The sequence below is a fragment of the Saimiri boliviensis genome, chromosome 8 (genome assembly GCF_048565385.1).
Source record: "Saimiri boliviensis isolate mSaiBol1 chromosome 8, mSaiBol1.pri, whole genome shotgun sequence".
In the NCBI taxonomy this organism is placed as follows: Eukaryota; Metazoa; Chordata; class Mammalia; order Primates; family Cebidae; genus Saimiri; species Saimiri boliviensis.
The window spans coordinates 96032277-96058423 of NC_133456.1; the positions used below are offsets into that span (position 1 = coordinate 96032277).

The 26147-nt window shown below is 42.1% G+C and overlaps 1 protein-coding gene across 2 annotated transcripts in view; it reads right to left on the reverse strand.

Moving 5' to 3' along the window:
- APBB1IP (amyloid beta precursor protein binding family B member 1 interacting protein) overlaps nucleotides 1–26147 on the reverse strand; it is a 121070-nt gene that overhangs the window by 29143 nt on the left and 65780 nt on the right. For both annotated transcript variants that reach the window (XM_039478965.2, XM_074404905.1), the window contains 3 exons: nucleotides 23148–23307; nucleotides 21352–21473; nucleotides 1702–1788 (listed from right to left, as the gene is read on the reverse strand). In XM_039478965.2, the coding sequence (XP_039334899.1) occupies nucleotides 1702–1788; nucleotides 21352–21473; nucleotides 23148–23307 (369 nt within the window). The remainder of the gene's footprint in view (nucleotides 1–1701; nucleotides 1789–21351; nucleotides 21474–23147; nucleotides 23308–26147) is intronic.

The window sequence follows — 26147 nt, forward strand, 5'->3', positions numbered from 1 at the left end:
TTCTCTTCAAATTTGGCTAGTATTAGTCGTCCTGTTAATAATCTCTTAAATTCAGGATTTTGACCCCAGTTAGACAGCAGGATATTGCTGATTTTTCATAGCATAGCATGCTTTGTATTTTCTTTTACATTCAGCTGTAAAACATTGCTGAGGTCCTGGAACAAGGACGATCCTGTTTGGCCTTCCTGGGAAATGTCCACTGTGCGAATGCTCCTAGGAACAGAACCGGCAACACCTGAGCTCAGGATCTTGGGCGTGGCAGCTGGTTCTGGTAGCTGCTTCATTAGGCACCCGGCTGTGAAAGCAGGCAGGGAACAGACACGCGCAAGACCTGGGCGGAACCTTAGTAAACACCAGAGGGCGCTCTTCAGCATGAGCCAATTGGTCTCCAGGTGGGAGCTGGGCCGAGGGCACCACCAGGTCTTCTGATTTTTTCAAGGGAGTTCCAAAATTTACTAACCCAGGAAAAGGTCCATGCATTGTCTCAGGGTAATACAATCTGGGTGGCTCTAGCATGGCCATTTGTGACTTGAGTTCTGGCACTCATTTCAACTGCGTTATGTGCTGAAAACAGAGCCTCAATTTTTTGTTTTTTAATTTTCTTTTGAGACTGGCTGTTGCTCTGTTGCCCAGGCTGGCCTTGAGCTCTTGGACTCAAGTGATCCTCCCACCTCAGCTTCCTGAGTAGCTGGGGTTACAGGTGCGTGTCCCCATGAGAGGCTCAGAGGCTTCATTTTAGCATGGATACTGTGTGAAAACTCACTAGAAGTTTCCCAAAAATCAATTGCCAAATGAACTTTTGGAACATGCCCCAATAGTGGTCATCACAGACATCTGTATGGTAATCGACACAGTGCTTTTCCCATCTCCCTGAATCTCTGTGATGATTCAATACAATTCAGAAACTGAGGTTCTGGGGGCGGGGACTTGTCCATTAGCACATGAACGGTGCTGGACAGAACCACCTCCTGTAACGGGTCCCTAACTCGAAATCTCACACTTCTTACCACATCTAAGATGTTGGGAGAGCATCTTAGAGGTCCCTTTAAAGAAGGTTTGGAAATCTTTATGTCTGACTTCTGTGGAGCACTTAAATAATGAAATGCTAGGAGATGAGTTTTATGAGGATTCACCAAGTCTTTTTAAAAGTCAAGAATTACAAATCCAACTTCATTTGTCTAAAGTCACGTGTTTTAACAAATGACTCAAAAAAGAAAAACAGTTGAATTATCTAAATAGCTATAATTTAGTAATAATTTGACTTTAACACCACAACTGAAAATTTCAATGTATTTCTTTAGGTTTTTCCATTGTTCTGGGAAGCAAATGACTGAAAAATAGACACAGCAGGCTGGGCACGGTGGCTCATGCTCGTAATCCCAGCACTTTGGGAGGCCGAGGCGAGTTGATCACCTGAGGTCAAGAGTTTGAGACCAGCCTGGCCAACATGATAAAACCCTGTCTCTACTAAAACAAAAATTAGCTGGGTGTGGTGATGCGCACCTGTAATCCCAGCTTCCCAGCTACTTGGGAAGCTGAGGCAGGAGAATTGCTTGAACCTGGGAGACAGAGGTTGCAGTGAACTAAGATTGCACCATGGTACTCCATCCTGGGCAACAGAGTGAGACTCCGTCTTAAAAAAAAAAAATAGATACAGCAAACATCCTTCTCTTTTCTTCCACTCTGCAAAATTAAGCTTACCTCAAGTAAGGATTCCTTGTTCTTAGCATTCATCTTCTCACTAGTTTCCTTGCTTTCTTTTTTTCCTCTGTTATCCAAGTAGAAATTCTAAATAAAATGTTAAAAGATCAGATCAGTAAGTGTTCATTATCATGCTAGACTCTGCAAGGAACTCACAGTCTTGCTGGAGAAAAGGCATTAAGTATGTGAAATAAATAGGGAACCAGAGCACATGGTATTGGTCAATCATCAGGGCCTTCCCAAAGGCTGATAGCGCATCGCCGAGGCAAGAGTGAAGCCTTCTCACCCTCCCATAGTGTACAATCAATGAAAAAACAGAAGAGAGAAAAAAGTAGCAAAAAAAATACATCACTTAATTGTTAAAGTCCATGTGTGGAGCATGTGTGTTAAATGCTGGAAGTCCCAAGGCGCTGGCTAGAGCTGGAGGCTGGAGTGAAGGTCAAGCTTGTGTCCTCTGCTCAAGAAGGGAGCTGCTCCAGCTGGCAGATGACACATAGGAGCTCAAGGTCTTGTAAACCAGTGGGATTCTGGCTTATCAAGAAAATCCAGAAAAGTGGATGTTTGTAAAAATGACCTCTTTAAAAAAAAGAAAAAATTGCGTGGGTTAACCACAACACAGAATTTACTATTTAGCAACTTCTAAGGACAAAAAGAAGCAGAAAGGCTATTTCTGGAAAGAAAACCAGCCTAAACAAAGGCAGGGAAGACAGTGATCTAAAGGTACTCACAGGCTGGGTGTGGCTCATGCCTGTAATCCCACCACTTTGAGAGGCTGAGGCAGGAGGATTACTTGAACCCCAGAGTCTGACACCAGCCTGGGTAACATAGTGGGACCCTGACTCTACTAAAAAAAATAATAAAAATATTAGCTGGGCATGATGGCATGCATACCTGTAGTCTCATCTACTCTGCAGGCTGAGGCTAGAGGACTGCTTGAGCCCAGGAGTTCAAGGCTGCAGTAAGCTATGATTACTCTACTGCACTCCAGCCTGGGCAACAGAGTGAGACCTTGTCTCAAAAAACTAAACTAAATTAAAAATAAAGAAGTAAAAGCACTCACAAGCGGATTTATGGTCTCTGAGCATGGTTTGTATTAATTTCTGGATCATACCTTGTTAATACTGAATACCAATGGGATGGCTAAAAATACAGTGTGTGAGTTTCCAAAAAATCATGAGCACTTGAGAACTAATTTTTACACAGTGAGTGCGGCTGAGGTATCCATGTGCACAGTGCATATTGTGAGTGACCACTGTCACAGAGTGCTGAAGATTTTTATATAGAAACAGAGTTTTTCAAAATAATACATAAAAAATGTATTAAAAGTCAGAAAATGTATCTCAGGAGCACTGTGACTAAATTAAGGACCCTCCCCAATCTAGGCACAAGTGTTTATTTACATCATAGGAGCGTTTCTTCAAGTATAATCCCTAGACCACCTTAAAACTCGACACAATGCATGTTCCCGGGCTACACCGGAATTCCTGGAAAGAGGCCTGGAAACGTGCATTCCAATATGCTCTCCAGATGATTTTTATGCATACTGAAGTTTGGGTTTTTCTTTTTATTTATTTATTTGTTTTTAAGAGACAAGGTCTTGCTTTGTTACCCAGGCTGGAGTGCAGTCACATGATCATAGCACACTGCAGCCTCAAACTCCTGGGCTCAAGCAGTCCTCCTGCCTCAGCCTCCTGAGTAGCTGGTACTACAGGCGTACGCCACCATGCCTGGGCACACTGAGTTTGAGAATCAAGTGAATTGGACAGAAGGGAAGCAAACTGCAGGCAAAGAAAATGTATAGGTTTAAGATATCTCCTTGAAATACGATGCATTAAAATGGTGATTTGCTAACTTAAATAGGGAAAATACATCAAGTATAATTTTTTTTTTTTGAGACAGAGTCTTGTTTTGTCACCCAGGCTGGAGTACAGTCGCACAGTCTTGGCTCACTGCAACCTCTGCCTGCTGGGTTCAAGGGCCTCCTGCCTCAGCCTCCCAAGTAGCTGGGATTGCAGGTGTGCACCACCATGCCCAGCTAACTTTTTGTATTTTTAGTAGAGATGGGAGTTCGCTATGTTGGCCAGGCTGGTCTCGAACTCCTGATCTCAACTGATCTGCCCGCCTCAGCCTCCCAAAGTGCTGTGACTACAGGCATGAACCACTGTTTCTGGCCAAGTACAATTCTTTCGATAGTTTTTATTGAAAAGGAGCTAATTTTAATATGTTTTTCCAAGACTTTTGAACTTTTGTTATTTGAAAGGATATAGTGAATTAGTGTGATTATAATTTAAGATTCAGAAAACTATTTTAATTTTAAATTTTTTGCTTGAAGATCATGACTAGCCATAATAAATAACATATTCTACTTGCCAGAAATCTATGCTAAGGCCTTACAGGTACGCTTTTCATTTCATCCTCATAAGAACCCCGTAACATAGGTACCATTGCTATTGCTACTTTACAGATGAGGAAACAGAGTATTAAGTGATTTTCCTAAGGCCGATTAGAGGCAGAATGTTGTTAAATAATTTTTCTCAGCATTAAAATAATCTAAGTACAGATCCAGGCATAATGGCATGCACCTGTAGGCCCAGCTACTCCAGAGGCTGAGGTGGGAAGATCAGTTCAGCTCAGGTGTTTGAGTCCAGCCTGGGCCACACAGCGGGGCCCCATCACTAAATAAATAAATAAATAGATAGATAGATAGATAAATAGATAGATAGATAGATAGATAGATAGATAAAGCTTTAAATACCATAGGGGAGAATCTAGCACATCAATGTGAATGTACTTAATACCACAAAAGGGTACACTTAAAAATGGTTAAGATGATAAATTCTATGTTATGTATATTTTCCCACAGTAACAAAAGATGTGACCCAACGTGAATTCACCCATTCATATATGAGTGATTTCAGGGTGCTGCTAGAAAGCAAACCGTAGTTTAGGAGGGCCAGATATTTGAATCACATACGATGAATTGAAAGCATGAACAGAGAGCACGATGAAGACTTCAAGCCTGGGTGTGGTGGCTTACACCTGTAATCCCAGTACTTTGGGTGGCCAAGGTGGGTGGGTCACCTGAGGTCAGGAGTTCAAGACCAGCCTGGCCAACATGGTGAAGCTCTGTCTCTACTAAAAATACAAAAATTAGCTGGGTATGGTGGTAGGCACCTGTAATCCCAGCTACTCGGGAGGCTGAGGCAGGAGAATCACTTGAGCCTGGGAAGCAGAGGTTGCAGTGAACCGAGATCACACCCAGCCTGGGTAATAAAGCAAGACTCCATCTCAATAAAAACAAAACAAAACAAAACAAAAAACAAACCCAAAAAACAAAAACAACAGAAAAGAAAAGACTCTAGAGCAAGTGTTTTTCATCATTTTCATCTGGGAAAGACAGCATCCGTCACTCTCTGTAGGGAAGAGCCTGTCTAAACTGTGAAGGGCCACATTTCACCAGAGTGCCCTAAAGAGGCAGGATCTATACCTGTACCTTTCTTTGAGAACTTTCTCTGACACACTTCTGACTTTCTCAGCTTCAGAATATCCTTCTAAGTGACGATGCTACACTGTTTTTGTTTAAATCTGTGCCAGAGGAGGGCAGTCGTTAGAATAAGAATAATTCTTAGAATAATAAGACTGATTTCTTTCGGATCAGAAACTTCCACCTGTGGTGTGGGTGCCCACTCCATGTGGGCTGTTCTGTAGAAGTAGTGAGCAGAACTCAACCTTTAGTCATTATCTCCTGCAAATGGAAATTGGGTAAACCTGAGTCGAATCATAAAGGAACTTTAAAATGGGAAATGAGACTTTTGGTCACAGCTTGCACTCTTTTCTCACAGCTTCTGAGAGTGCAAGGTTTGGGGACAGCTGGATCAGAAAGAAACAGCAAATACTTTTTAAACATTGTTTTCTTGGAATAAAGAGTAAATCAAGCACACAGTTGTCAATCCATGAAGAAATATTTGTGTGCACCCTTTATACATGCACTACATCCCTGTTGTTTTTATTGAGGAGTTAACATGGCTTCACTCTGTTGCCCAGGCTGGAGTGCAGTGGTGTGATCATGGCTCACTGCAACCTCTGCCTCCTGGGTTCAAGTGATTCTCCTGCCTCAGCCTCCTGAGTAGCTGGGACTACAGGCATGCACCACCTCACCTGGCTAATTTTTTTGTATTTTTAGTAGAGACAGCTTTTCACCATGTTATCCAGGATGGTCTTGATCTCCTGACCTTGTGATCTGCCTGCCTCAGCCTCCCAAAGTGCTGGAATTACAGGCCTGAGCCACTGTGCCCCGCCTCAGCTAATTTTTAAATTTTTTGTAGAGATGGGGTCTTGCAATGTTGCCCAGGCTGGTCTCAAACTCCTGGGTTCAAGTGATTGACTTGCTTTGGCCTCCCAAAGTACTGGGTTTACAGGTGTGAGCCACCATGCCCGGCCCCAAATCTTTCTTCTCAAGAAGGTTGCTATCACATGGAAAAGGTAAATACGGATAGACCATAGAGAGGTAGACAGATGGTTCAAATGTATTGATGGGGAAGATAGAAGAGACTACATAAATTCAAAATGAGCCACATTCTAGAGATTTTCAAGAAGGAAGAAATTACTGAGAGATGGTCAAGGAAAACTTTAGATGGACTGAGAGATGGTCAAGGAAAACTTTACAGAGGGGATCAAAGTGTGAACGAGGCCTTGAAAGATGTTCAGTATTCAGCTAGGGGAAAAAATAATGAGAATAGATTTCCAGGCAGGAGAACAAGCACGCACAAAGGCACAGAGGTGTCTACGGAGCACCAGTGAGCAGCCAGTCAGACCAGAGCTATGGGTTAATGCAGTTCACTGAGTGAAGATCAGACCATCGCTCCCAATTCTCTGTTTGCTGTCAGGTGACTGGGCAGTAACTTCCCCCAGAATGGACGGAGCTTATTTTCTCGCTTCACTTATGCTGGGTTTGGCCATGTGACTTGCTTTGAATGTGACTGTCGGGACGATGCATGGATTCTGAGCAGAGGGCTTGAGATGCAGAGCGTGTTTCCTGTCATCTGCTTGTACTCTTGCCATTGACCATGGGAAGAATATGTCACAGGTCTGTGCTGTCCAGGGACAATAAGAGAGACATAGGGCTTGGCATGGTGGCTCACACTTGTAATCCCAGGACTTTGGGAGGCTGAAGCGGGTGGATCACCTGAGGCCAGGAGATACCAGCCTGGCCAACATGGTGAAACACCGTCTCTACCAAAAATGCAAAATTAGCTGGGCTTGGTGGCACATGCCTGTAATCTCAGCTACTTGGGAGGCTGAGGCAGGAGAATTGCTTGAACCCAGGAGGCGGAGGTTGCAGTGAGCTGAGATTGTGCCATGGCACTCCAGCCTGGGCAACAGGAGTGAAACTACATCTCAAAAAAAAAAAAAAAAAAAAAAAAAGACATGGAACTACCTAAATCTAAGTCATACTCTGGAACTAAGAACAGGCAGCCTGCAGACCCAGGAGAGAGGAAATGTCTGTTTCTTCAAACCACTGGGATCCTGAGGCTGTTTTTTTTTTTTTTTTTTTTTTCCTTGAGACAAGGTCTTGTTCTGTTGCCCAGGCTGGAGTGCAGCCTTGAACTCCTGAGCTCAGATAATCCTCCCATCGCAGCCTCCTGAGTAACTAGGACCACAGGTGCATGCCATCATACCCAGCTTATATATATATATATATATATATTTATTTATTTTTTGCAGAGAGTGAGATCTCACTATGCTGTCCAGTCTGGTCTTGAATTTCTGGGTTCAAGTGATCCTCCCAAAGCGCTGGGATTACAGGTATGAGCAACCATGCTCAGCCTCAGAGGCTGCCTTTTATACATCAATACACTAACTAATCACACATGCCACACTGGCCGGTGAGAGGATCCAGGGACGAAGCTGTGGGTAGACCTTCCTTTAACACGGTAGTGCATGTGGGGACCATAAAGGTGATTACTGTATAAGTTTCCTTCTAACCACATCTGGTCCTGGATGGTCAGAGATTGCCCTTGGTAGGCTGAAGGAGGCTGGCAGGGATTGGAAGAATGATGTCACAAGGTAGTAATACTTTTCTTCCACAGTAGCTGCCAGGCTCTGGCTGAGACTCTTCTGCACTTGAGCAGAAGAAGTTGTGTTTGTCTCTGTTCTCACTCATGGAGCCACCAGTAGAGGATAACCACCATCAAATTTCAGTCAAGAAACCAAATAATCTGTGGAATAAAATCTGCCTAAAATATCTATAGTGATTATTTTTGAAGGGTGAGATTATGGGTGATTTAGACTTCCTTCCTTATATTTTTCTGAATTTTCTAACTTTTCCTTTTATAATAAATTGATATAATTTTTAAGTGAGCAAAAGAAAGTTATTAGAATAAATAAGAAGTAATACAGTGAGGCACAACCTTACATGAACTGACTTTACCAATTAATTTCTTTTCTGAAAAAGATTTTTTTTTGAGACAGAGTATCTCTGTCGCCCAGGTGGGAGTGCAGTGGCACAATCTCAGCTCACTGCAACCTCCGCCTTCTGGGTTCAGGCAATTCTCTGCCTCAGCCTCTCGAGTAGCTGGGATTACAGAGTGGGATTCCATGCCTGGTTAATTTTTTTTTGTATTGCTAGCAGAGATGGAGTTTCTCCATGTTGGTCAGGCTGGTCTTGAATTCTTGACCTCAAGTGATCTGCCTGCTTCCACCTCCCAAAGTGCTAGGATTACAGGCATGAGCCACCGCTCCTGGCCTGAAAAAGAGATTCTTAAGGCTCCTAGCAATAAGAATGGCTTATGTTAATACTGGAATGATTTTCCATGTTCATACCCAGTCCTCAATTCTCAGACCTCTATTTTGGCTTAAGTGACAGGGTTCAGGACACGCTACCCAAAATGATGGCACCTTGTCATTTAAGAAAACAGCAGAAGCAGGAAGGTCCCTCCGACCTTTTCCTGTCCTTCTCCGAAGCAGGTCATGAAAGAATGTTCTGAACTTTCTCTAAAGTAAGTCACAGGATCCTCGTGAGACAGACACACACCCTGTACCCAGAGTAAAGGAATGTCCCTATCTCTGAAGACACGGGGACCCAGAGAAGAATTGGATGAGGACTTGCCAAGTTCCCCCTAGTTTATTTCCATTAGATCATACACTTCTGTCCCGCAATCACACTTCTGCACAACTGTCCACAAACATACCCAGTTCTTCCCGTTTCTTCAGATTTTATTTCTGAAAGCTCCGATGTTACATTAAATTAATTTGTGTGCTTTTTTTTGTTGTTAATCTGTCGTTTGCAATAGTGACCTCAGCCATAAACCTAGCAATGGGTTAGAAAACAGCTCTTTCTCCCCTACACAGGCAGTGTCACTGATTTTTGTACACTAGGCTTTTAAACAAAAGCTGCCCAACACAGTGAGATCCCACTCTCTTCAATAATGTTCTACTGCCCCAGCCCACTTTTCCAAAAGGGACCACATCCCCTGTACAAGAGATCCTCGGTAGGGGTAAAAAAGTCATACCTTTTCTTCACCCATTGCAGAGGTCATGGCTGACACCCTTATAACAAGAGAGAGATTAATAAGAGAAAAGCAACACAGATTCATCTAACCAAAGTTTTCCGTGACATAGGAGCCTTCAGAAATCAAGACCCAAGGAAACAAAGAAAACTGGATTTTTATGCTAAGTTGAAAACTGAACTCTGGCCCTCCTTTTTCTTGAGACAGGGTCTCACTTTGTCACCCAGGCTGGAGTGCAGTGGCATGATCATGGACCCCTGCAGCCTCGACCTCCCAGGCTCAAGTGATCCTCCCAGCTTAGCATCTTTAGTAGCTGGGACTACAGGGATGTGTCACCACACCCAACTAATTTTTAAAATTTTCATAGAGATGAGGTCTCATGTGTTGCCCGGGCTGCTGTCAAACTCCTGGGTTCAAGTGATCCTCCCACCTCCCAAAGTGCTGGGATTACAGGCGTGAGCCATTGTGTCTGACTTTTCTTTCTCTTGCCAGAATTTCTTTCTTTCTTTCTTTTTTTTTTTTTTAAAGAAATGCATAGACTTTATGCAGTCTTGCCCACATTCCTTTCTAAGAGGCCAGGGGAGTCATACCCGATAAACCACAAAATCTAGTGATTTCAATTAACCCTGTAGAGTGCAGCTTACTTTCCATTCTGATTCTGGTACAGCATCACATGACAGACAGCAGGCCCCTTTACCTTCATGTAGGCATTCCTTTCTATCGGCTTCAAGTCTTCAGATAAAGCTCAGTTCTTTCAACTAATTGCTAACTCAAGAATCCCTAAAATCCACCTATGACATGTAAGCCTTTGAGATGCCCTCTCTTTTTGGGAACTAATGCATACCTTCCACATACTGATTTATGATTTCATCCGTAATTCCTGTCTCCCTGAAATGTTTAAAACCAAACTGCAACCCAACTGCCATGAGCATACTTTTCAGGACCCCTGAGACTGTGTAATCTGGGCTGTGGTCACTCATATGGGCTCAGAATAAACGTCTTTAAATATTTTGGCATAATATTTTTTCATCATCAATCTGATGAAAGAAGTGAGTAATTGTGATGAAATGTGATCTAATGGTAATAAACTGGGGGAGCTCAGCGAGGCCTGTTTGTTTTGATTCGTTTCTCCATCTTTGCGTGACATAAATCCCCCCAGGTATGGGGCAGGATGCTTGCTACAGGAGGATCTTCCAGGGGAAAAGGGAGGAGGTCAGAGAGAGATCCTTCTAGGTTTTGTGGCTTGCTTTTGGGAGAAGTTGAGTTTCTATAACCTGCTTCAGGGGAGAAATGGGGGAAGGAGAAAGGAAGCGGGGAGAAGGCCACAGAGATTGTCTGGCTTCTTAGGTCCTTCTAATCTCCTTGAGTTTAAAGCACCCAGCATGCCATGGTGCCATATTTTGGGGGTACTGTGTTCGGAGTGCTGCCATCCCCCTAGGGCCTACCGACTGTTGAAGATGAGAAATGATGACATAAATTATTATTTTATAATAGGCACAATGGCTTTGTAAAGCAGAGAACAGTTAACTATGGGGTAGCCTGAGCCACTCACAGTGACCCACCATTCAAGGCCAGGGTCTTCCTTTTTTAAGAAACGTATTTATATTTTAATTTTTTAAAAATTTTATTTTAATTTTTTTTATAGAGATGGAATCTCCTATATTGCCAGGCTGGTCTTGAACTCCTAGGCTCAAGTGATCCTCCTGCCTTGGCCTCCCAAATTGCTGAGATTACAGGTGTGGGTCATTGCGGCTGGCCTAGGCCAGGGGTCTTTCAACTGTGTCCCCCCTGTTCCTCCATGTCCCCTAAGTACATGAAGCCCCTCCAAGAGCATGCTGTATAAATCACCACATCCTCAGTCTGGAAGTGAACCATTTTCTAAACTGTACCTGCTCGAGAATGGACGCCCCTTTCACAATTGCCTCTTCAAATGTTAGCGAGGAAAAGCACAGCTGCACCCACACCGAACCTTACTGCCCCAGAGTAAGGCTCAAAGGCCCGAAACAAAAGGACGGCTTGAAACACCAGTGCAGAGAAAGAAGACGACTCATCACAGATCCTTTTGGAAGTCAGGCGGATTCTAATTCTTTGCTTTCAACACAATAGAAGGTACCTTATTATCTGGTCAGCTGATGGATGAAAAGGACCATCACTGATCCTCCTTTGGCTTTCGGCTAGCACCTTGGAAGGAGTTCAAAGAATTGAATGGCATTCTTCTATTCCCATCTACTTATTTATGTGAACGAGGTTTCTCAATATGGAAAAGTACTTAACATCTGTAAAACTGAAAAGCTGGAATGTAATTGATATGGAACTTTATCCTTTGACCCTGGAATTAACCAGGGGGGAAAATGGCTCCATCTATTTCTAACATTAAGAGATCTCCCCTTCCTATTTTTCCTTTCTTTCTTTCTTTTTTTCTTTTTTTTTGGAGACAGAGTTTCACTCTTGTTGCCCAGGCTGCAGTGCAATGGTGTGAACTTGGCTTACTGCAACCTCTGCCTCCTGGATTCAAGCGATTCTCCCGCCTCAGCTTTCTGAGCAGCTAGGATTGTAGGCATGCACCACCAAGCCTGGTTAATTTTTTTGTATTATTAGTGGAGATGGGATTTCACCATGTTTGCTAGGCTGGTCTCGAACACCTGACCTCATGTGATCCACCTGCCTTGGCCTCCCAAAGTGTTGGGATTACAGGCGTGAGCCACCACACCCAGCCTCCCATTTTTGCTTTTTATGTTTAATTAATATCAACATTTATAATAAAAAAAGTTTCTATGTTGTTCTAGTCAACTGTGATTTTTTTTTAACACTTAAGTGTCCTATGCTGACAGAAAAGAAAAACTCACCCATCAATTTATAAACATAATTAGTTAAGAGGAGTATGGGAGAGAGAATAATAAAAGACTTTTGAGCATATCAATATATCACAATAGGATAAATCTTTGTGGAAAAATGAAATGGAAATAGTTCAAAGGGAAAAAAGGAACAATGTAAAATGTTCCAAATGTTAAAAAAATAAAAAAAGAAAGCTTACTGTACATCACCAAAAGTGAAGATTAACATCAACTATGGACTTTGGGTGATAATAATGTGTCAATGTGGATTCATTGACTGTGACAAATGTGCCAGGCTGGTGGGGGTATCGACAGTGGGGGAAGCTGTGTGTGTGCACAAAGGCAGGGGATATATAGGCCCTCTTTCTACTTCTGTCCAATTTGACTGTGAATCTAACTGCTCTAAGAATAAAGTGTATTAAAAAATAAAAGCTTATTCATGAGCTTCTTAAAAAGATGATGGTGAGAATCAAATTGTCATGGAACTGTATTTAGATTCCACTGAATAGTTTTTTAAAACTGTCAACATTTAAAATATGTTGGACATGGCATTCTTTGTATCTATTTAAACTTGTAGGCCAGGCATGGTGGCTCACCCCAGTAATTTCAGCCTCCCACTTTGGGAGGCCGAGGTGGGCAGATCACTTGAGGTCAGGAGTTCAAGACCAGCCTGCCCAACATGATGAAACCCTTCTACTAAAAATACAAAAATTATCTGGGGAAGGTGGCCCATGCCTGTAATCCTAGCTACTTGGGAGGCTGAGGCAGGAGAATAGCATGAAGCTGGGAGAAGGAGGTTGCAGTGAGTTGAGATTGCACCACTGCACTCCAGCCTGAGTGAAAGAGCGAGACTCCATCTCAAAATAGTAATAATAGTAATAAAAAGACAACTAATTCCCAAGAGAACTAAGTCATTCCCAAGATAAGGGCATTAATCCATTCATGAAGACTCTGCCCTTACGACACAATCTTCTCTTAAAAACCATACCTACCTCTCGACACTGTTACATTGGCAATTACATTTCCAACACATGAGCTTTTGGGGGACACATTCAAACCATAGTGCCATCTTTTATCTATGAAAAGGGCTATAGGTAGACCAAGAACTGACTTTGAAGTCATGAATGCAGATTCCAAGGAGAAAGAATCTGTACTTTCAAGCACTCTAGGGCTGTACACCTACGTTCTATGAGAATGTGCATTCTTGTGTCCTAAAGGCATAGAGAATATCATTTACCATGCAAGAGAATGTCATTGCAAGCCAGCACATGGTCCAGGAATGGAGAGCTGGACCAGGCCTTTGCACGCACTTGTGTACAGAAAGCAGAATAATAAACTTGAACTTATTCTGATTTGGCCCTCTTGGGATCAATCTCTTTTCATCGTGCAAAACAGATCCAGTTATATAACTTCTCAGAGTCAACAGATTCCATTTGTTGTATCATCCTGACAGCTGTATTCAATTTATCTTGTCTGAGGAAATCCACAGTCACTAATTCCAGTTTCATTCTGGGTTTCCTACAGTCTAGAGAGCGCTGAACAGAATAATCAACCCATGAAAACTGCTCACCATTGTCCTCAATGATACTGACAGGATCAAACAAAGGCATATCTTTGATCTCTGTTTTCTCATTAGTAAGGAGGGAATTCTAGAATATCCTTCTTAACCCTCATACTTGTAAAGATTAAAGATAACAGAGGCTCAGCTTCTAGTCTAGCATATAGTAGGTATTTAAAAAATAGAAATAGTTTTTATTGTTTCTAGCAATTTTCCTTTTCCCCTGGATCATCAGTTTATTCCCTCTGCATTTGATAACGAGTAGCCTTTGTTTTAAGCTTCCATAGACCAAAGTTCTTAGCTTTGACTCCATAAGAATTTCTGCTGAATGTGGTGGCTCACTCCTGTAATCCCAGCCCTTAGGGATCGCTTGAGCCCAGGAGTTCAAGACTAGCCTGGGTAACATAGTGAGACTTGCTCTACAAAATAAAAGGTAAAATAAAATTAGCCAGGTGTAATGCTCTGTGCCTGTAGTAGTCCCAGCGACTTGGGAGGTTTAGGTGAGAGGATTGCTTGAGCCTAATATCAAGGCTACAGTGAGCTTTGATCATGCCACTGCGCTCCAGCCTGGGTGTCAGAGTAAGATTTTATCATAAAAACAAAAGGAGAAATTTGAGGTGTCAGTTTCTATGAGTATCCTTAGTATCCATATCTCCAGAAATTCCACTTTGCGATTACAGAGAAAAGTCCCTTAACACAAGGAAAGCTTTCGGGGATAATAAGGACAGTGACAAAAAATCAGTCAATTGCTTTTTCCCTTTGTAAATGCCTTGTGGTCTGAGAGCAGGTGAGATGGAGTATATCTCAGTAATGGCAAGATTTCCACTATCTCATGAGAAAAGGAAAGCACCCAAGGGAAAATTTAGAAGCACATCTCTAGTGACATCTATGGATAAAATATTGCCCATCTGATTGACAATACTTAAGTGAAATACGTAAATCTCATGCTAAATCTACGGTGGGTGAAAGATTGATTTTGAAGGAGAGGGAGAAGGTCGGCTTGTTCTCCCAGCTCACCATGTTCTCCCAGCCTGTTTCTCTTCTTGTATTTCCTCCCTCCACGAATGGCACCAGAATCTACTCATTTCCCTGAAACCAAGGTATTATCCCTGATTTCTTCCATGCATCCTTACTAACCCAGCATCCAAATGATCACCATAGTCCATAATATTCTGCTTCCTAAATATCTCCCAATACCTTCCAGTTGTCATCTTCTCCTTCCTCCATCTTCTGGGCTTCTATAATCACCTTCCCTCTCACTTCGCTGTCTCCAAATCCATTCCCCACGATATAGCCACAGTGATCTTTCTCCCAACTCACATGACTTCGATGGTGCCCTGCAAGGCTCAAGATAAAGTCCAATCTCTTTAACATGGGCTACAATATCCTTGGCCATCTCAGTCCTGCTTCTCTCCAGTCTAAATGAAGCTTTTCTGGGAGCATATGACTGGGTTAAAAAGCAATTTGATCAGAAACAAAGTCACAGCAGAAACAAACTGGTTAACATTTTCTCATGCGGCTTCTGTCTCGGGTCTTAGTGATCCTGATGCACTTAGACAGTTTTTAATGCATCTTTAAGCCTTTCGGGCCATTTGTTGGAATTTTTCAAGTTTTTTCTTTTTTATCTCGATTTCATTCTTAGCCAATTTTGATTGTTCGGTATATATTCACTGAAGCTTAGGATTTGTGTTAAAGTATGGGAGAGTGAAATGTGTGGAAACGGAGAGCCCAAAGCCATTAGTCTGTGCTGCCGCCAGCCGGGAAGACCAGGGTATATTCCAGGAACTGTGGGGCCTAATCAGGGTCCAGTGTCCAGCAGTTCTGGACAGGCATCCAGATGGCAGGAATAAACACAATATATAGTATAGGGATACAAGGCATAATGCCCTTGCTTAGTACTATCCATGGTTTCAGAATCTCCCATCATATCATAACCTTCTGCAGACAGCATTTCACTTGTCATCTCTACTTCCATAAGCTAGGTTTTTAAATTTTGTTTTCTATTTTTTTTTTTTTTTTTTGAGACAGAGTATCACTCTGTTGCCCAGGCTGGAGTGTAGCAGTGTAATCTCTGCTCACTGCATGCAGCCTCTGCTTCCCAGGTTCAGGTGATTCTCCTGTCTCAGCCTCCTGAGTAGCTGGGATTACAGGCATCCTTCACCATGTCAGGCTAATTTTTGTATTTTAGTAGAAACAGGGTTTCACCATGTTGGCCAGGCTGGTCTCTAACTCCTGGCCTCAGGTGATCCACCTGCCTTGGCCTCCCAAAGTGCTGGGATTACAGGTGTGAGCCACCATGCCCAGACAAACCACTTTTTTTTCTGCAAGAGCAAAGCCCAGACTTCAGCTTGTTCATCCCCAAAGAGCAGGGCACACTCCATGCCACAGCTTTGATTATGTCAGCAAAGTTGAATCACACAGTGATGAGCAAATACAGCTTCACAGAAAAGAAATATAGAAGATAGTTCAATAGGCAAAGTAAGCACTGGAGGCTGAAATTGGAATTTTTAAAAAATAACAAAATATTGGAAATTGACTAAACCGCTTGAGAATGCCTTTTAAACTAATCTCATACAATGAAGACTGCATAATTGTCAGTGGCATTTGTACACTGGGCCTTCTTCATCTCAAAAATGTACCATGCCGTAATTTCTGTCCCACACCACTCCTATCTTAAATCTGGAAGTTAAGCTTTAATTGTTTTGCATATGTCTTTTTCTACAGTTAGGTTAGAAATTGCTTCAGGTCAGAGTTCACCTTAATATCTGAATCACCCATAGATAGCATGAGGTTATACAACATTTGAGGTGCTCCTCAAATATTGGCTAAAGCCAAGCAAATGTCTGTTGGGGTGAATTCCATTAAAGGCTCCTTGTACAAGTCACCATTGGAGAGACTTTCAATATGTTGGAAACTTTTGTGATGACTACTAAATAAATTGTTCAGAAGTTGAGTCTTTTCCTTACATTATTTATGATGTTAAATTAAGAGTAATCTAGAGATGCCTTCTTACATATTTTAAGTTTGGACTAGAGTTTTCTCTATCCATAGGGAACTATAGCCTAACTAGATATGGAAACAGACTGTAACCTCCTCTTGAACCAAATCACAAAGTTTTGGCCAATCACAAGCAGTCGACCTTTCAAACTGTGTTCAAATAAGGCAAACACAGAGCTGTAACCAATCCAGCTGTCTCTGCACCTCACTTCCGTTTTCTGTCACTTTCATTCCTACGTCCATTAAATATTATGCAACCATGTGGCAGCCCAGCAGTCACCCTGAGCCTATTCTGGTTCTGGGACTGTCAGATTCTTGAATCGTTCTTTGCTCACTTAAACTCTGTTAAATTTAATTTGTCTACGTTTTCCTTTTAACCCTGGTTAAATCCAGTTTTTCATGCACAGTTTCTCACTCAGCTCTTCAAATACTTTCTAGGCAGTGCCACAGTGAAAATGCCTTTGCAAGATTAAGACTGAGACAGTGAAGGCCGGGCACGGTGGCTCAAGCCTGTAATCCCAGCACTTTGGGAGGCCGAGGCGGGTGGATCACAAGGTCGAGAGATCGAGACCATCCTGGTCAACATGGTGAAACCCCATCTCTACTAAAAATACAAAAACATTAGCTGGGCATGGTGGCACATGCCTGTAATCCCAGCTACTCGGGAGGCTGAGGCAGGAGAATTGCTTGAACCCAGGAGGCGGAGGTTGCGGTGAGCCGAGATTGTGCCATTGCACTCCAGCCTGGGTAACAAGAGCGAAATTCCATCTCAAAAAAAAAAAAAAAAAAAAAAAAAAAAAAAAAAAAAAAAGACTGAGACAGTGAAAGAGATCATACTTAACAGACTCCATCTTGCTTCTAACGTCTAAGTTGCCCTTGTTCATTCCTGGGCATAGGCTGAGCTAACTTTGGGAGACACTTAGTTTATAGTTTATAGGTTAAAAGAAAGACAATACTAGACCTTTCCCAGAGCAAACTTCCTTGTTGCCTGGGGACTAGATTGCCTTTGTAGGACCAATGTTAGCCACAAGATTAGAAATTATGGTTTGGGAGTCCTGCAGCTGGAGGCTGCAGGATTCTGACCCTCCCTAAACTGCTCTTGGGATCAGCACTTGAGACATTTTGCAGACCCTGAACTTGATGGATCAGCTGCCATCACCCAGGCTGTAAACTGGCTCATCTGATCTTGCAGCCCCCGCCCAGGAACTGACTCAGGGCTAGCAGACAGCTTTGACTCCCTACGATTTCAACCCTGACCTGACCAATCAGCGCTCCTGGCTCACTGCCTTCCCCCCTGCATCTACCAAGTTGTCCTTAGAAACTCTGATCCCCGAATGCTCAGGGAGATTGATTTGAGTAAAAATAAAATTCTGGTCTCCCGCACAGCCGGCTCTGCAGGAATTACTCTTTCTCTATTGCAATTCCCCTGTCTTGATGAAATGTACATTCATGATGACCTTTGTAATGGGGAGTAAGGACTGGTAAGGGCCATGAGGAAGGCCACTGGAACTCCCTTAATGCTCTGTTATCTTCATGTGAGTGGTAATTACATGCGTTGGTTCACTTTCTAAAAATTCAGAGTGTACCATTATGATATCTGCAGTAACTCATTAGTTACCATGACAAACTGCAGATGCCCACTGAAGGACTGAAAGATATGCCATGCCCCCCAAAATGCTGGATTGGTGCATTGATTACTTCTAGTTGAAAACATTGAAACTGCATTTCCAGAAAGGGTGAGCAGACCTTCTCTTCCTGCCCGCAGCAAGCCATCAAGATTCCTCTGGGAGGGAGAAAATAGCCCTGATCACCAGAGACTGGGAACCGGGGCCTGCAAAGGAGCCGAATAAATATAACTCAATAAAGTGATCTTTATCTTTCACTAGTTTTATATCCCCTCCCCATATCTTCTGGTGTGTCCCCTAGTGAAACGAAAATAAACACACAGGACCCCAATTCGCTCTGCCAAAAGGAAAAAAGTAAGCTGAAAGCTGAGTCATGCAAGAAGCTGCTGCCTTCCCTTTTCTTCCTAAGCAGACAGCTACAGATAAAAGATTAAATATCTCCACAGGGAGCAATTCTATGTTCATCTTATCTTACATGAAGTTCTGATTTACTGAGCAAGAGGAATACAGTCATTGACTCTTCCCCTGCCTGCTCCTTTTCTCTTGCAACTTGTACATCACCACGCCCCTCCCTCTTTCCCTTCCTTGACTTTTCCCCTTTACTTTTTTTTTTTTTTTTTGAGATGGAGTCTTGCTGTGTCGCCCAGGCTGGAGTGCAATGTTGAGATCTCAGCTCACTGCAACATCTGCCTCCCAGGTCCAAGCAATTCCCCTTGCCTCAGCCTCCCAAGTGGCTGGGATTACAGGCACCCACCACCATGCCCAGCTAATTTTTGTATTTTTAGTAGAGACAAGGTTTCATTATGTTGGTCAAGCTGTTCTTGAACTCCTGACCTCAAGTGATCTGCCTGCCTCAGCCTGCCAAAGTGCTAGGACTACAGGTGGGAACCACAATGTCCAACATCACCTTTAATTATTGAAGCCCTCAAATTCATCTTTAGAGAAAGGCACAGACCACATACTGTTTCTGTGATTCTGTTTTTTTTTTTTTTTTTTTTTCCTTCTGGGCATGTCTTTAAACCTTGGCAAAATAAACTTCTAAACTGATTGAGTCCTGTTACAGACACTTTTTGGTTTACACTCCCCTAGATATTTTACTGCCCCTATCCAGACTCCCTTTGTCCTATCATTTCTTCTCAAATTTATTGTTCTTTGCTTAAAAAGTATAGAAGCATCTTGCCTCGGCCATTTCTTCAAATTTGACTCTTATGAAGATCCCCATGTAGATGTAAAGCTGATAAAAATGTGTGTGATTTTCCCTTGTTAATCTCCCTGGTGTCAATTTGGTTTCTAAATCCAGTGTAAAGGGGTATGGAGGTGATCTCTGGCTCTGCCACATGGCTAATCTTAGTTATACAATAGCTATTCCTTCTCTTAGTTATACAATAGTATAGCCATGCTGCACGACTCCTGAGCACTATTTTTATAGATTCAAAGGCAAAGGTGTCTGATGGAGGAGTTATGCAGAATGGTGGCCCTGAGTGTAAGCCCCTAGTTTTAGCTGTGCGTGGTTGTTCAGATAGACACTACATTTCTCAGCTTTTCTTCTAGCTCAGTGTCATGATGTAACTAATTTCTGGCCAGTGGGATGTAAGTGTAAGTCTGAATATGCATTTCCCGGGCCTTTTCCTCACTCCCTATGGACTGGAAAATGGCCAAGGCCAAAAAGCTACTATGGACCCAAAGGTGGAAGTCACGTATTGAAAATGGCACAGCCACTCTGCTAGGTCTGCCTGCCTGCGCCTGGACTGTGTGTGAGAGAGTGATAAGCTTGTAGCTTGTTCAAGCCACTGATTTAAGAGTCTCTTTGCTACAGCAATTTAGATGGTACCCTCACTAATGCAGTTGTTAAAGCATGGCACTGGGCAGGGCATGGTGGCTCACACCTCCCAGCACGTTGGGAGGATGGGGTGGGTGGTGGGTGAATCATGAGGTCAGGAGATCGAGACCATCCTGGCCAACATGGCCAAACCGGTCTCTACTAAAATACAAAAAAAAAAAAAAAAAAAAAAAAAGAGAGAGAGAGAAAAGGAGAGGAGAGGAGAGGAGGGAAGGAAAGAATTAGCCAGGTGTGGTGGTGGCATATGCCTGTAGTCCCAGCTACTCAGGATGCTGAGGCACAAGAATTGCTTGAATCCGGGAGGCAGAGGTTGCAGTGAGCCGAGATAGCCCCACTGCACTTCAACCTGGCGACAGAGCAAGACTTCGTGTTAAAAAAAAAAAAAAAGAAAAAAAATAGCATGGCATTGAAGGTGGTTATGGGTGGAAAACTTGTACTTTTATTGCTTGATATTGATCATAAATAATACTATTTAATTGCTTTGTTTTCAGCTGGCTACCATATAACCTAGAGAAGACCCCAGAAAATAGCATTTACAGGAGAAAGAGCATTTTCCCACAAGGAAGCTGCCCTGATTCTGCCTCTAGTGATATAAGACTTTTTTTTTTTTTTTTTTTTAACCTATAAAAGGGAAAGATATCTGGAAAATGGAGAGGATCTTCTTCACCTTTAACATTCTTTGATTTTCAAAAAAAGTAATGACCCTTACTCAATTACAGTTGCCTGAGGCCACAGCTGGGAAAAAGCCTAGACATCCTCATACACATGACTTGAAGGAAGCATTCTCAAATATGAAGAACAAATACGAACAAAAGAACAAATATGAATTTGTGCTTTTTAGTGGCGCAAATTGTTTGTGACAAAATGACAATAAATTGTACATTTTCTACGTGCTCCTTTTAGTTTTCCTGGCACATATAAGCATCAAATACAAACAACAAAGAAAAGAGCATCTTTCAAGCAAGAAGCAGGAAGAACCAACAGTGAGTACATCAAGATATATTGGCTTAATGCAACCAAACAGAAAGAGGGCCAGAAGAGGATCAGACAACCACAGATAGATCGGTTTTGGATTTGGAATTAAAAAAAGCAAAATGGATTATTTTCTTTCTGAATCTTTCAAAGGGCTGTTAGCTTACATATAGCTTAAGAGTTAAGCTTGTGTTTATTTGAAAATAATAGATTTGTGAGATTTTGTGAGACAATGAATGGCGTGGTTAGTATATAGGCAACATTTTAAAAAATCCTTCATACTTCATAGGATTTAACAATATGCAGGTCGTCTTACCTGGGGGTTTTTAAACACAGCGTATTTCTCTTCTTTCTCTAGAAATAGTACTTTATTTTCTGTGTCTCTTGTCCAGTCTGATAAGACTTCAACAACATTTTCATGGTCTTCAAAAAACCTCTCTGATGAAATAAGAAAAGAGATTCTTTCAGACCCAAGACATCAGGGTTTCCAAGTGAGAAACAAGCTATTATTGAGTTAAACACAATGCTTCATGAGTTTCATCGGTGTCTAGGATTCTTACTGATAATTCTCACCTGATGTCACATTGTAACATTCCTATTGTTTTTTTTTCATTGTCTTCCAAGTTATCTTCCATTAAAGAAAAAAGATGAAAAAACCCATTGCACAGTGACAATGGTCAGCTGCCACACTTGATTCTTTTTTTTTTTTTTTTAAGAGATGGGGTCTCACTATGTTGTCCAGGCTGGAGTGCAGTGGCTATTTTTATATTAGTGCCATCATAGTGCACTAGAGCCTTGAACTCCAAGGCTCAAAAAATCCTCCTGCCTCACCCTTCTGAGTAGCTTGGACTACAGACATATACCAGTGTACCCGGAGACATACTTTTTTCATATCAACATTTTTTACTTTAGTCCCAGATGGTGGCAAACAAATTCTACAGGAGGCGGACAATCAGCCAATGACTGGTGAAACACTTTGAATGAAATCGTGAGTGCCACAGTGTCTACTCTAAAACATTACCCCTTAACCCTCTAAAAGAAATGTGTGAATTGCCTGAATTAAAACATAAAGGAAGGCTTTCATTTCTTCCCTTGACTCACAGAATTGAAGAAAACTTCAAGGGACTGTTTTAGTGTACACCATTTTATTCAGAAAAAAAAAAAAATTGCTACCAAAGCTTCTAGCACAGGTGATTCTCTGTTCTACCCAGCTCTCCTGAGGGACAACTGTTCCGTTAATAAAAGTGAGAAATGTGATGATGTGTGCCTGTAGTCCCAGCTACCAAGGATGCGGAGGCAGGAGGACCGCTGGAGCCCAGGATCTTGAGGCTGCTGCAGTGAGCCATGATCGCACCATTGCACTGTAGCCCTGGTGATGGAGCAAGACCCTGTCTCAACACCATCACCGCCAACAACAAGAATAAGAAGTAACACAGTATCTTCAGTCACCATTTTTTTTTCTGCTTTAAAAAAATTCCATCGATTTCTACCAAATGTTCTTTGCACCTGGGGCTGAGCCTCTTCCGCTAGACAAAATTTCAGAGATTAGCCAAGTGGGAAGGGAAGAGGGCGAAATGAGAAGGCTGTGGCAGGGTTATAGCTGGCTAAGGAAGCAACCAGTAAGGAGGCATTAGCGGACAGATGCCCAGCCTCTCCTGGGTATCAACTTATTAAGCACTCAGTATCTTAGTAAATATTATCCAGACACTTTTTTTCCCTTATGGAATCACTAGAGAAACAGCAGTACTAATGCTTATATCCCCCAAGGTCTGGCCACCACCTGCTAGAATCCATGTCTATTCACTACAAACAAATGAAGAGTCAAGCACTCAATCTCATATAAGCAAAGTGAAAACCTTGAATCAAAGACTTCTCAAGGATGGATGAGGTCAGGTGCAGTGGCTAATGCCTGTAATCCCAGCACTTTGGGAGGCCCAGGTGGGATGATCACTTGAGGGCAGGAGTTTGAGATCAGCCTGGGCAGCATAGTGAGACCCTGTGTCTATTTTTTATGTAAAATTAAAGAGAAAAAAAGAGAATAAACCCAAACCCGTAATACAGCAAACCCACAAGGTTTTTGTAGTACAGCACATTGCTGGGGATGGGACTTACCAATTTGTAGTTCCGGGTATATTTCATAAAGACACCAATTTACATTGCAGTCACAGTGAGTTTTCTCGAAAAGGTTGTCCAGAACATCTCGGGCCAGCTGCCGTTCATCCACCATCAATGACTTTGTGCTGTTATCGTTCATGTGCACCTTGACAACGAGCTGAGGATAGAGCCACGGGGCAGCCAGTAAGTTTCAGCAACCAGAGGCCACTAAGATTAGACTTTCAAAGTTGCTATTGTTTCTGCAAAATTTTTGTAAGAATGTGTTCAGTGAACTTGTTCCATCTAAACTCACTCGCATGCCAGGCACTTGTTTTAGGTACTAAGATTATAAAGGTGGAAAAGCCAATTCACAAAAAGAGAAAACAGACAATGAAGTCCTCGTCCAGCCTTCAGAGACAGGGCATTCTGGTGGGAGAGACAGAAAACAAACAGAACCAAAAAAGTCCTGGGTTCCTGCTTTCCCAGTAATCTTTCCCTTGTTCTCATTCCATCCTGGAGCCCAGAAATTTTTCTAGATTAAAAGCTATGCCTGTATCTTTATTATTATTATTATTTTTACTTTGAGACAGAGTCTTGCTTTGTCACTCAGGCTGGAGTGCAGTGGCAATTCCTGGGTTCAAGTGAAGTGATTCTCGTGTCTCAGCCTCCCTAGTAGCTGGGATTACAGGTGCCTGCCACCGCATCTGGCGAATTTTAAAAATTTGTAGTGGAGATGGGGTTTCACCATGTTGGCCAGGCTGGTCTTGGAACTCCTGACCTCAAGTGATCCACCCACCTCAACCTCCCAAAATGTTGGGATTACAGGTGTGAGCCACCATGCCCAGTCACATGTATCTTTATAATAAACTCTTATCTTTTGCTTGGCTGGAGTTGAGCCCCATTTCATGCAACCCAAGAGTCTGAAGACACCAAATAAGACCATGTTGGTTAATCTATAATTCTTTGAAGGTCCACAGAGCATATCTCAACGTGGTGCCACTGAGGGGGCTCCACTAAGAGACAGATAGTTACAGGAGGGTATATTTCAGATCAGAGTTGAATTAAGTGAAATGAATGTAGACTGAGAAATAAGCTGTTATGCAGGCACATGATCAATCTAATTTCCATTTTGTGTGTATGTGCGTGATAGGGTCTTGCTCTGTTGCCTAGGCTGGAGCGCAGTGGTGTGATCTTGGCTCACTGTAGCCTCGAACTCCTGGGCTCAACTGATCTTCCCACCTCAGCCTCCCAAGTAGCTGGGATCACAGGTGTGCACCACCACACCCAGCTAATTTTTGTTCATCTTTTTGGTAGAGGCAAAGTCTCACTATGTTGCCCCTGTTGGTTTCAAACTCCTGGCCTCAAGCAATCCTCTTGCCTCACCCTCCTAAAGTGCTGGGATTACAGGCATGAGCCACCGTATCCAGCCCCTAATTTATTTTTTATCCCATTTAAAAAATATTCAATTGAATTAAATTCACAATAAAATTGGTAGTAATCTCATTCCAAATCTGGAGGTTTGGAGGAAGCTGCATTTACTTATCTTCAGTGAGAACATGGAATATCCTCAGCTTTTTCTAGGCAACTTGTCAAAGTTATTAAAACATGTGATTCCTGACAGAGACCATGATTTTCATGTAATGTTAACAGAATTAATTTACGAAGTGATGCAGCTAGGCTTTGATTTTCTTTGATCTCTGTTTATCTGCAGCATATGTGCCTAGGGTTGGTCCTGGTTATTCACCAATAAGACTCATTGTTATTGAAAAAGTGATTAGATGGACTGCAAAATGAGAGAGAAACCATAAATTTGGTAACATATTAAAAACAAAAAACATATATTTTGGTGACATTTCTTTCTCTCCACAATTTTGGATTAGGTTCTGAGCAGCCAGGTTCTGTTCCATTCCTGCCTCACATCCGAGTACTAACCAGGCCTGACCCTGTTTAGCTGCTGAGGTCAGATGAGATTGGGCATGATCAGGGTTGCATGGGTATAACTTCATTCCTTCCTAACACTCTATAATTAACAGATTGAAGAGTATAGTTCCTGTAGATGGTTCTGCAGAGTTACTGATAGCAACAGAAGTGTGTGCATGGTGATAACCATTTGGGTGAGTTCCAGGCGGCAACCACAAGTTGAAGCACTCACCTAGCACCTTCTATTTCCAGCATTCACATACACCCACAAGATCAAAATGTAGACATGGGGAAGTCATAATGCTTTCTTCCTCCAGGGACCATTTAAATCAGACCCTTATCCCAGGGTTTCCTGAAGAACACTTTTTTTCCCTTGAAAATCTCTAGCCCAGACATCTGTAGTTGGATAGTTGCTTTTTTCTTATATTTGTTTTTGATGATAAAATTGTAGGCCCAACTAACAGTGTCAAAGATCCACTCATCTGACCTTAGAAATGAGTCATGGAGAGTTGCATGGGAAAAGAGAAATTCTTTAAACAGCAGTCTTTACTGGGATTTATTTTCTGTGGAAGGTGTACTTTCTGCTGTCTGCTGAGAATTTCTGCTGTAAAGTAGCTACATGTGCTAAGAAGCACCAACAATGTTAGGGCTTAGAAAATTTAATGTTCCTGATGGAAAGATTAATGATGTTTGACTACATTTCAATCCTGCTTAGGAATTCTTGAGAAAATACAACATATGTTGCGGTTTTTTATGTTCTATAAAATCATATATATATATTATATATATATATATAATCTAAACCACATAATTTGGCAACAATTAAAGGTGTTTTTTTTTTTTTGCAGAAATTGCAAACTAGAGTTAATCCACATGTACTTATGAATGTCCACAATTATAGAATTTAGAAAACACACACACACACACAAGAGAAGGCTTGTGACGTTTAACAAGAAGTTATATTTACTATTCTTCACAGCTTCCCTCACATTTGCAAGCTAACGAGTAGCTCTACGCCAACATGTAACATTAAATCACAGTTATATGATTTAGTAAGCTAAATTACAGTTATGTGATTTAGCAAGCTAAATACTTCCA